Source organism: Rhinolophus hipposideros, assembly GCF_964194185.1.
Source record: "Rhinolophus hipposideros genome assembly, chromosome: 12".
Taxonomy (NCBI): Eukaryota; Metazoa; Chordata; class Mammalia; order Chiroptera; family Rhinolophidae; genus Rhinolophus; species Rhinolophus hipposideros.
The window spans coordinates 64756365-64768949 of NC_138058.1; the positions used below are offsets into that span (position 1 = coordinate 64756365).

The window sequence follows — 12585 nt, forward strand, 5'->3', positions numbered from 1 at the left end:
AGTTTTATCTGCATAAATCCCCACCTTAATTTTATCTTAAACTTTATCCACTGTAGTGAATACCCACAGTATATGGTGTGAATATCATGATAATATCTTAAACTTTAATACTTATTTTTTCATTATATAATGGTGGCCTGTTACTGGAAATTTTCAGAAATATTGATGAATTGGACTATGATCGAAAAGAACCATCTTCTAGAGTAGTTAATGGAAAGAGACCTAAAAATTAAACAGATATATGTTTAAATTTTAATGCTGCTGTTTACTAACTCTATATGTAACCTTGGACAATTTAACCTCTGATTCTGTTTCCTTATGCAAAATGTGACTGTATTAGGTAGCTGTTCTTTATAAGTAGTGGGGGGTCTCATGGTCACCCTAGGACACTCAGATGGGCTCAAGAAAGCAAACAGCTATAGACAAGATTTTTGTAATGAATAATGTCATACTCCTTTAAAATAATCAGCCAGTTAAATGTTGCTGGCCAGTATGTTACTCACATTTTGTAATATTAAAGGATTCATAGTTTTTGATAGTGAAGATACCTAATACCTATGTGTCACTATGCGCTAGATGCTGTTCTGAGCAGTTAATGTTATTTCATTCTAGCCTTATAGAAACTCTTGGTAGTAGCTTTATTATTTTCCTTACTTTACCAATGAGGAAACTGAAGCTCAGAACAGTTGATTAACTGGTCAAAGACCATATAATAGTGCTTGAATAGCAATTTGAACTCATAAGTGCCTTGACTATTTACAATACTGCTTCCTGTTGGAAGTGACAACATCTGATGTTTGCTGGTGATATTAAGGGATATTAGGAAAGAAGATTTGGAAAAGTGGTATGATTTGAAAAAACTTAAGTGTTGATATCTTTTATTAACAGAAAAGATGAAAGTGTGGAAAAGCACCATTCTGGGATTTTAGGGAGTTACCTTGTGTCTTTTGTTCTTGCCACATTGGTTATTTATTATCTATGCCTATATTTTATGAACTTCCATTGTTTAGTCACCTTGCATTCTAATTTGCCCCGATAGTCCAGATACATACTTATCTTCATGGCATAATTATTAATAGCACCTCCTTTTTCAAAACTGTCTCAGTTTGGATGTTGTATGAACTCCTTAATTTAATGTAGACATAATGTACATTAATGTAGACATCTAGCCTTTAAATCCTTGTAATTCTTAGGATTATGTTGATTTGGTTGGTTTGGTGATTTTACATAATAATTTGTAGTAGAAAAATCTAAAAGTTTAAGTGTACCTTATAATGTAAATTCTAGCAGCAATTTTATTAATTTTGAGGCAGCATGCTAGGGTGTTGACTGGTTTCTTTGGAGATGGAGAGAGCAAGCCACAAGTGCTTCTTTAAGGAAAGAACTAATAAAATGGTGGACCATTGGGGGTTGAATGTGTATATCATATCCACCCAGTTATTTCTTTGGAAGGAACAATGGAGGAGCAGGTTGACAAGAAATACTGAGTTACCTGACCTTGGTTTAGAGCTCTTGTGAATTAGGGAACCAATAGGAAGTGCTTTGGGTAATATATTGACAGATCTTCATGATCGCTTTGCCCTTGTCTTCTGTAATATGCTTCCCCACTTCTACTAGAGTAAAAGAGTCTCCAGGGGCAAATCTCTATTTTTATTGCAGTTTCAACCAGTGTACCACTTAATCCTTCTTTTTAACTGTTATCCTGAATTGTTGCCTTTCCCCATATTTAGTCCTTTTAAGTTATTCTTGGTCACAAGCTAGTTTCTCTTGAAATATTTGAAATTAGTGTCTACATTGTCACAGAAAGCTACTAGAATGTTGGTAAAGGCCTTTGCTAGAAGTGTTCATTTTATTAACTACTAAACTGTTTTCCTGTGCATGATGACTTAGAAATGTTTGCAAAATGAAGAGATATTCGTAGCACAGTGCTTGACAGAAAGTGGGCACACTGGATTAGTGCTAGACATAGATTCCACCCCTGACCCCCCACCCCTCACCTCCCAGTTGTGCAGTTTGCATTTTAAAACAGTGATCTATGATAAAAGCACTACAGGGAACTTTATCCCAAAAGACTTTGGAATAGTCTCTAAAGAGATTCTGGTATTTCTAATACCTCAGAAGATTAGTTAGTTTTAGCTGTTTCTGTGACTGTGATAAATGCTTCTATTAAGTTGTTGTAATTATTTTTGATTCCTTAATTGTTTTCTTATTTTGATATTGAAACATTTTTTCCATCAAGTATGGGATAAAAGCATTTCTTTATTCTCTGGACATTTGTCATTTTCTTCCTGAAGTAGCTTATTTATACAGTATTTTTAAAGGATTAACTTGGATTTTACATGAATAAATGTTCAATTATTTAAATATATCACGTACAGCTTTTTAGTATTGTATTGTCAGCTTTGTTTTTTGTTTCCATATTTACTTTTTTTTAAATAGAAGGAACAGAGATTGGATTACTGGGATCTTTGTTAGAGCACATTATTGTTTAAAATGTCTGTACTTTAAACACATATTATTTGCAGCCCAGGAAGATCTGAACATGCAAAAACTTTTCTTTTTTAAAACAGTAGAATTTAGTTCCCTTTAAAATTAAAAATAAAAAAAAAGTCTGTAGATACGAATGTGCCAAAATTGAATTCCCCTCCCTCCCCCACAAAGCTGCTTCTGTGTCCCGTTCCTCACCCCCCCCCCCCGTTTTGGTCAATACTGCCATTTACCTTGTTACCGAAATTTTAAAGTTTTATCCTTATCCTTTTTATCAACCCCGCCATTTGTATTCATACTCTATTGACTCTTTTAAATGTCTCTCAGATCCATTTTATTTTGTTTTTTTCTGCCAGTATTGTTTAAATTCTTGTCATCTTCATCCTGTTGGAATTCTCCTAAATTGATCTCTTGTCTCTAGTCTAGAATACCCATTATTCTTACAATTTACACTTGAGTTGTTTTCTAAAACACGGTGTCACTCTTACCAACCTCTCTTGATTCCCTTTTGCTTCAATGTAATACGTAATTTTTTTAGCATGTCTTTAAGATTCCTCATAATCTGACCTTAGTTAGCTTTGTCAGCATCAACTTTGACCTGCATCTGTCCTCCACCTCACACCCTGTTCTACACACTATACATTTTCTCAAGTGGTGCCTTCCACCCATGCTTTCAACCCCCAGCACACACAATCTTATCTCTCAGACCCAATTTGTATGTTTCTGAACTCGCTGAAGATACTGTCACCATGCCCTTAAGGAGGCAAACACAGATAATTTAATGTGTAGTAACAGACATATATACAGGTTTAATTATGAGCTGAAAGACTGGGCTGGGTATCTTACAAATGCTTATTTAAAATGCCAAACGCACATCTCAGAAAACCAGTGTATTCTTTTCAAATGAACACACCCTCTGAGTGTCAGGGAAAGTAGAGAGGAGAGACCTGGATGAATATTAAAAGTATCTTTGAGAATTGGCCAAATGTGTCCTTTGAGTAATTAGTGAATTATTGTATCAGTACAACTTTTATGTGCTCTGTATGTTGCAATATAAGATAGAGCACAGGGCTTTGAGGTTGCTATCTCAAAAGTATTTGAGGGTCTTTTCTATATGTCTCTTGTAGCTTCCTGATACATGGCTAGTATTCTGAACCTAGGAAAAGTTGTGAAGTTCACTTCCATTGATGAAGTACAGAATGAAAATACATTTTCCATCAAGGAAGCTGTAGGATAGAAGGTGATCCAAGGGCAGTACTTGGAAGTAAAGGAAATTCTTTTATCATTGCATAAATATTTTGTTGTATTATCTGTATTGTTAGAAATTTAGTACTAAAGTTTTTTGAAAATATTTACAAAGCAAATCCCAGGACATTCAACCAATATTTATTTCGAAAAATTTAGGAAAGTCAGAAGTGGACTTTGATTTAATGTTTAGGTCTAGAATTATTAGAGCCAGTACTCAAATATAGGTAGGGAGTTATTTTTATTAATGAGACAAATAGGAAATAGGTCACTTTGAATTTTTATTAGCTCTAACTAGTATGTATTGGTGGTAAGTTTGCTTTCCTCTGCATATTCTTTGTGATTAGAATAAAATTTAAATGTAATATTTTTTTTTCCCTCCCAAATAGCTTTTGCCTACCAAAAAGTTTTGGGAACCTGATGATTCAACAAAAGATGGACAAAAAGGCATATTTCTTGGGGATGATGAGTGGAGAGAGACTGCATGGGGAACTTCTCGTAAGTTTTTGGTGTATGCGTGAGAATTATGAATTTACTTGAATTTTTTTTAAACTCTGCCTACCTACCCCCTACTGTTGTTTCTCCAACAGTAGTTGGAGAAAATTTGTGAAGATTTCGTCAGTCATTATAATGCACATTTTTTTGGATGTAAATTAACCCTTATCTAATGGTTCACTTATTGATTAGAAGTGTTTGTCATGGTAAGATATTTTTAAGAAGTTTTTTTGAAGTTAAAACTCGGATTATAAAATTCTGAATTTCCCTTAAAATAGAATACACATTAATTTAATGATAGGAATTTTCAATCTTAAATTGTGTTGGAGGACAGTGACTGATTGATTTATCTAGTTGGGGCTCAGTCTAATTTAATTAGCCATTAGCCACACGCAGAAAGGAAATAAACTCCCGTATTAAGGTAGAATTCCCAGAGAGAAAGCAGACTTTGTTTTTTATATCTATAAGTAGTGCAGAGAGAGTTAGGTTCAAGAAACTTTTAAGAGAAAAGGAACTGGTATATGAGTATAACTCAAAGGAGTGACCATATTTATTGGTAAATTAAAGAGCATACTTATATTCTTAAAATAGTACTTGCTGTATTTTTTACTATTTCTGATTAGTAAAATTTGAGAACTATATACACATGGAACTGTCAACATATATTTTATAAGTAACTTTTCTCTTTTTATGACTTAGTTTCATGCAGCTTGCTAAAGCTATGCAAAATGACCAAAGTAACAAAAACATTTCTGGATGATAATTATGAAATTAACCTTATATTTTTTAGTGTAAATTACTAGGTATTTTCTTATTCTCCAAATCATTAAAAGATTTTAAAGTCCCTTATAATTTTAAATTTTATTATGAAACTAAAATAATTGCCAAAAAGTTAGAAAATACTAGCAAATTTAACAATTAATATTCTTTACATTCAAAATTGAAAAATATTGAAAGCTTTGGTAACTACTAATTTAGACTAAAATTTCCTTACAACAATGGGGAGTATTTTTGAGTTCAACCAATATGGTAATGTGTTCTATAAACAAAGATAAATAAGATATGATTCTTGCCCTCAGGGAATTCTTTTTTTCTAGATGTTAATTATAACCTATGCTAGATTGGACTCATAATTTAAATTATTCAGTTATTTGGACTGGAATAAATACATTTTCCCCTCTAAAAGCACTTTCTCTGTTAAAAATCACATGTGCTTGAATTTGGTTGATAGACATACTTTGATTTTTTTTTTCCCCCGGAGATTAAATGGTGAATTACTTTATTTACCAGAACCAAATATTTTTTAAAGCTTTGCAAAGCATCTTTAGTACAACATGGTAATGGAGATTATATTCAAAATGGGTGGTAGGGAAATATTTTTGGTATTTTATATTTTGAGGACAGCTACTTTCAGCAATAAAATATTTAAGTAACATTTATATATTCCTGATATTTCTTCTTAATTATAAAATTTATAATTTTAGTTAATTCCTTGTACCACTCCTCCCAACTTAACTTTTAGTTGTATGGATAAAATTTTTAAGGTGATTAGTTTTTAGTAAGAGACATGATAATGAATGTAATTTTTTTCTTACTGAACAAATATTTATTGAATTTGTAAGCATGTACAAATATGAGTAACACATTCCCATTGTAAAGGAATTGTCATTCTAAGCAAGATTCTTTCCATGACTACAGGAGATTATCATACACATATTTCCTTCTCAGCTGAACTGAAGTACTTGTGATTGTTAATTTCATGGGTTTTCCTGGCACGTCCAGGCCTTTGAACCTACTGGTTTCTCTAACTGAAAGGCTCTTTCTACCTCCACCTAACTTTTGCTCACTTTAACTCTTACCCTTAACTCTTAAAATATTGTTTAAAAGATTTTATTGGGGAAGGGGAACAGTGCGTATTTCCAGGACTTTATTGGGGAACAGTGTGTTTTTCCCAGGACCCATCAGCTCCAAGTCCAGTCACTGTTTTCAATCTAGATGCAGGGGGCGCAGCCCACCATCCCATGCAGGAGTCGAACTGGCAACCTTGTTGTCAAGAGTATGCTCTAACAAACGCTCTAACAAACAGCCATTCAGCTGCCCCTCTGGCAGCTGGTTGTCTTCAATCTAGTTTTGGAGGGTGCAGCTCACTGGCCCATGTGGGAATCGAACCGGCAACCCTGTTACTCAGAGCTCAGTCTCTAACCAACTGAGCCATCCGGCCGTCCCTTAAAAGATATTCTTTAGGTGATACTTAGTTTTTACACTAAGAATAGAATTCTGTGATATTACTGTTTTTTCCAAACTTATTTGTGGTTATAGTCGTCTAGCCATGTGTTCTGCATCTGTCTGGTATATAACTGAGCTTGAGAAGTGCCTCTGCTAGCTTAGGAGGAGTTATCTTTATTCTTCTAGATTTTACCCCTATAAGGATTTGTTTTGAATTATTATGAATCACCAAAAGAACTTAACTATTTAAAAAAAATTTTCAATTACTGTTGACATACACTAGTAGTTTCAGGTTACAGTAGAGTGATTATGCGTTTATATGACTTAAGATGTGATCATCCCAGTATGTCTAGTACCCATCTGACACCGTGCGTACGTAGTCAATATTATTGACTCCCTGTGCTGTATTTCACATCCCCGTATGTATGTTTATAAGTGGCAATTTGTACATCTTAATCCCTTCACCTTTTTCACCCATCCCACTGCCCCCTCTCATCTGACAACCATCAATTTGAAGAACTTGAACTTTTTAATTAAGATGCTTGTAAGCAACTGAGCCCTAATGTCTCTCCATTGGCCTTTTGTGGTTTTCATTTAAAAAAAAAACCCTTCACATAGGCTTTTACCTTTTTTTTTTTTTTTTTTTTAACCAAATAGCTTTTTCTGTCTGTATTCTCAAGAAATGTGCCCAGGCCAGTGCGTCTCAACAGAATTAAGAGCTTTTCATAAAGATTATAACATTCAAAATAAAACAGTTACTGATTTTTCTTATTTTAGTATATTAATTTGTATAAGTACATTTGGTTAGTTTTAAAGTATAAATATGTAATTGTGTTTTTTCTTCCAAACAGACCATTCAATGTCCCAGCCTATTATGGTACAGAGAAGATCTGGACAGGGTTTTCATGGAAACAGTGAAGTAAATGCAATACTGTCTCCGCGATCAGAAAGTGGAGGCCTTGGTGTGAGCATGGTAGAATATGTGCTAAGTTCTTCTCCTGCTGATAAATTGGACTCTCGATTTAGGAAGGGAACTTTTGTAAGTATTTTGAATAAAGAAATTTTTTAAAATTGCTCAGTGGTTATTTGGTTATCTTTAAGTCATTTTATTTTTCTGGCCCTTTCTAAAGCTAAAGGAAATTGTGTAGCTATTGGTGCTCTTATCTTCTCTTGGCTACTTCTTGAATATATGAAACAGTAGAACCACTGGGAATATTTATACTCTTAACCATGTTACACGAATCAAACCATATTAATTAAAATACGTAATTTGCAAGATTAAAATTGCTTACTCGTGGTAGTACTTGATCTGAAAGTAACTGAACAAAATCATCTATGCATTAAGTGGAATTTTAATCTCATTTGTGGTGTTACTGCTTTTCCAGCACCGCTATAGTTAAGGTTGCCTTAGCCCTTCTGTTATAAATCACTGGTTTGTTCTCAGTTTGATAAATTATTAATAGTTGACTACGAAATTAAACTAAGATTCAATGCTTTTATTGTTTACATGCACTATAGTGTAGTATTAGGTCACCTTATGGTGCCTTTTTTTGTGTGTTCTATTAAATATTCAGAATCAAACAGATTCTTTTTCCTCAGGGCACTAGAGATGCTGAAACAGATGGACCTGAGAAAGGAGATCAAAAAGGCAAGGCTTCTCCATTTGAGGAGGACCAAAACAGAGATCTTAAACAAGGAGATGATGATGATTCTAAAATAAATGGCAGAGGTTTGCCAAATGGAATGGATGCCGATTGCAAAGATTTTAAGTAAGATTTTAACTTTCTCAAGAAGAAAAGCATATTTCTTTAGGGATTATTGCGACTAGCTGATGTGACTGATTTAGACAATTTTCCAATATTGGTTTATTTCCCTTTGTACCTTGTGTTAATCTGGAGAAAGACTTAATTTTTTCATAAGGAATATTAATGATTATGAGACATTTAAAAAAATAATTCATCAAAACATTCTCTCAAACAGTACATTCCATTGAAGGAGTAATGTTAGAAGCTGCTGTTACCTTTCTGCTAATACGGTAGTCTAAATTTTATTTTTTCCTCCCTGCTAAAATTCAGTGAATATTAGGTTTAATCTGATTTTTCTTGGTAAACTTTTTGAGGTTGCTTTTGAGCACCTTTCTGTGGTGTTTCCTCCTCTTTCTATTCCTGTATTGTATATCCTACCCCATAGTTAACTCTTTATCTTAGAAATGAGGAAACATAAGTAGCTCTAAGGATCTGTGACTTACATGAATTTGTGCCACTACTTTATACTCCTGAAATTAGGAAGAGGGGAACATATTAAAGACTTCAGAAAGTTAACTTGAAGCTCAGAATTCTGTAAGTTGTATTTTTTTAGTTGTTTTTTTATGGCAGTTAAATAAGTGTTTATTCTAGCCTTCGGTCTTAGATTATGCAGTGCACATTTGTCTAAATATTAGGGAGTTGTTTCTTCATACTGATTTCCTATACTTCATACTTCAGCAGTCAGATGCTTTGGGGCCTGAAAAGAGCTGTTTCTTTCAGATCTTGTGAACCATGGAGTCTCAATTCACTGAGTGTAGGTACATATAGGTGGTATACATTTATGTTTATTGCCTTTAGTTATCCAAAGCAGAGAACAATACTTCTTAAAAAGTGTCATTTGTATCTGTTTTAAGTGCAAAAAAGCATCCAAAACCAGTAAACCTCTTTTGACAAGAAATAAATTTAATGCTAGTCAATTTGTTTTAGAACCGTATCCTGATTTTACTCTTCTGTTGCCTAATCTAAGTTTTAGTTAAGGGCATGCATTTAAAACTGAGTTGATTATAAAGCCTTCAGTGTATACATTTATAATTGAAGTGTTAATACACCATTAACTATAGCAAGAAAAGAACACCACTGATAGCACAATGACTTTTTTCAATTGTATCCTCTACTTTTTGCTGTATTAGTGTTGTTTTGTATGAAAGCCTATACTTCTCAATAAAATTAGCATTCTAATTTTATTTTTTTAAGTTTGGAGTATGTATTTAAATTGTTTATGCATTATTTTTGATACAGTATTGTACATTTCAGACTAATAGCTATGGCTATGTGGTCCCTATGCTAGTGCCTCATTAAAATGTACATTCACTGATAAATCATCAAAATATACATTATTGGAGTGGAACTGAAAGGAATGAAAGAACTGTATAGCAAGATGTCTTTTTTAATTGACTGATTTTACAGAGCATCCTTTTAGTTTCATTTTTTCTTCCCATATATTCTGAATGAAAAACAAACGTGGAATATTCACATGAAAAATTAGGCATAGATAAAGGGGGGAACGGTTTGAAATTTTTTGTAATGTTGTAAGGACAACGGTTGACTTTGATAAAGTGTAATTTCACATAAATTGGAAACAATTTTGATTATTAAGTAATAGCTTTATAAAATGCTCTGTGTGTGTTAGCAAATTAACCCAATATGAAGTACCTAAAGTTAGGGGCAGAGTTACATAGGTATAACAGCTGTCATTGAAAGCCGGGCAAAGTACCACGTTTCCCTGAAAATAAGACCTAAACGGACAATCAGATCCAAGGCGTCTTTTGGAGCAAAGTAAAATAAGTAGTTATAGTAAATTTTACTTAAAATTTTTTTACTTACAGTATTTTACTTATAGTATTTAAGTATAGTATTTACTTATAAGTAAAATATTTTACTTATAGTAAAATAAGACCGGGTCTTACATTAATTTTTGCTCCAAATGACGCCTTGGATCTGATTGTCTGGCTAGGTTTTATTTTGGGGCAATTATTAAATAACTGCTATTTATTTAAGCATGAATATAATAAGAACTCATGGTTTTTCAGAATAAGCTTATTATAAGAGAAAAGATAAACTATTTCTATAGAAGAAAAGAGACTAAATGAGGATTATGTCTAGAAATAAAGTAAAAATAAAGTTTAGACCATGAGGGATGTTGATTAAAAAAAGTATCAATGCTTAAAATTTAGTCCAGTATTAATAAATTTGGGGGAAAATTAAGGAGGCTAGTTGGTAGAAAATGTTACTTTTTAATATATAAAATTACACTTCATTTATGTGCATACTTAATTTTTGATAAATGTTACACATTTTCATTTGTTTATGATGATTCCCTTAAACTGGAACAATTTGGTATCATAAAGATGGTTTTTGGAGAGCTGTCATAGAGGGTTTTCACAAATAGGTTTTTTTTGTTGTTGTTGTTACTGGAACCACAGGTCATCTCTTTAAGGAAACTGAAGCCTGGAAGATGAAGTGATTTGCTCAAAATCATATTCAGAGTCAGGAGTTAGCTTTTTGTCTTAGTTCACTGCCTTTTCCTGTTGTATCCTACATTTTTATACCCTTAAGTCATAATCCATAGTGATTTTTTGTAGCCAGTTTTTTTTCTGAAATATTGTTAAGCAGGACATTACAGCAAAATTTTGTGCTGGTGGGCAGGACAGGGATATGATAGGTGGGTTTTGGTTTTGAGCCTTCCCATATTTGTCACATGTAGTCTGCTGTTCATACTTATGATTCATTTTGTCTGTAATTTGAGAAAAAAGTTTCAGATAGTCTAGGCCCAAGTTGTGATATTGGCTAATTTTCTTACGTATAAAATTGAATTATATCTTCATGCTATTCACATTAGGGAGAATATTCATTAATAATATTTTTTTAAAAATGAAACCATGTCAAGTTTTAAGAGGGGTTTAAATTAGAAAGGGAAAAAAATGTTATAAAGTGAAATGGTTAGTGACCTGTATTTTACAACCCATTTGTTTTCCATGATTTTCCTACTTTCCCATTTCATCTTTTGCCTTACTTGCTACTTTTACTCATAATGCCTTTGTTTTCTTTATATAGTCGTACTCCTGGAAGTCGTCAAGCCTCTCCAACTGAAGTAGTTGAGCGCCTGGGCCCCAATACTAATCCCTCAGAAAGTTTGGGGCCTCTTCCTAATCCTACAGCTAATAAACCACTTGTTGAAGAATTTTCAAATCCTGAAACTCAGAATCTGGATGCCATGGAACAAGTTGGTCTGGATTCCTTACAGTTTGACTATCCTGGTAATCAGGTACCAATGGACTCTTCAGGAGCTACTGTAGGCCTTTTTGACTACAATTCCCAGCAGCAGGTAAAACGTGCTCCTCTTTTTAAAGAAGCTACTCTTAACTGTGTACTGTTGTTGCCTAACATGCTATGAGGCATTGGCATGAATAATAGGGGTATTCTTGAATATTTAATGTTTTATTGAATAAAATGTCCTTGTAGCTGAGAAAATGATTCAAATAAGTTTAAAATGTTCTATTCCAAGTTTTCTAAATAGAGATGAAATGCTTTGAGACTAATATTTGTATTAAATATTTTCCCTAATAGCTCTTTCAGAGGACTAATGCACTAACAGTTCAGCAGTTAACTGCAGCTCAGCAGCAGCAGTATGCATTGGCCGCAGCTCAGCAGCCACATATAGGTGAGTCTTTGTAAATTTGTAAGTTACCATTTGGATTAGACTGTTGGAAAATCTTGTTCAAATGTTTAGATGTTTTATTTTTCTTTCATTGAATGGTATTTCATTACTTCTCGAAACATCTCATTGAGATCAAAGATTAATAGATTATATGGCAAGAGTAAAGATTTACTGGGGAAGAACTGTTTCTGATTATTTCTTGTATCCTTGGTTAAATGAAAATCTGTAGCTTGATGAAACCTGTCAGCACCTAAGCTTTTTCCACATTGTGAAGTCTAGAGAGTCAAACAAGTGGAAATTCAAATGTAGTTATTTGTGTCCATTATCAGGTCAGAATGTTTATTTTAAAAATGGTTTAAAAATAGGTATCCCTAGAAAATTTCTTAAAATACTTTCTTCCTTCATTAAGTTATTTGGTCTTTGACCTTTAGTCTTTAATGTGAATTATTATAATTACATGTTTGTTACTGCTAGAGTTCACTCATTTGTGTTTTCTGTGTTGGGCTTTTTGTTTGTTTTTTAACTTTTTGTTTTGAAATAATTATAGATCCACATGAAGTTGCATAGAGAGTACAAAAGGTTCCCCACTCAGTTGTCCCTAAATGGCTACATCTTACATAAATTACTGTACAGTACCAAAACCAGGAATATGACATTGATAAATGTGTA

At 33.1% G+C, this 12585-nt stretch overlaps 1 protein-coding gene across 7 annotated transcripts in view; it reads left to right on the forward strand.

Annotated features, from left to right (window-relative positions):
- PUM2 (pumilio RNA binding family member 2) overlaps window positions 1–12585 on the forward strand; it is an 88104-nt gene that overhangs the window by 24744 nt on the left and 50775 nt on the right. For 6 of the 7 annotated variants that reach the window (XM_081068704.1, XM_081068706.1, XM_081068707.1 and 3 more), the window contains 5 exons: window positions 4122–4230; window positions 7305–7492; window positions 8053–8222; window positions 11313–11583; window positions 11826–11919. In XM_081068704.1, coding sequence (XP_080924830.1) covers window positions 4122–4230; window positions 7305–7492; window positions 8053–8222; window positions 11313–11583; window positions 11826–11919 — 832 coding nt within the window. The remainder of the gene's footprint in view (window positions 1–4121; window positions 4231–7304; window positions 7493–8052; window positions 8223–11312; window positions 11584–11825; window positions 11920–12585) is intronic. The other variant, XM_081068710.1, reaches the window with a different exon arrangement.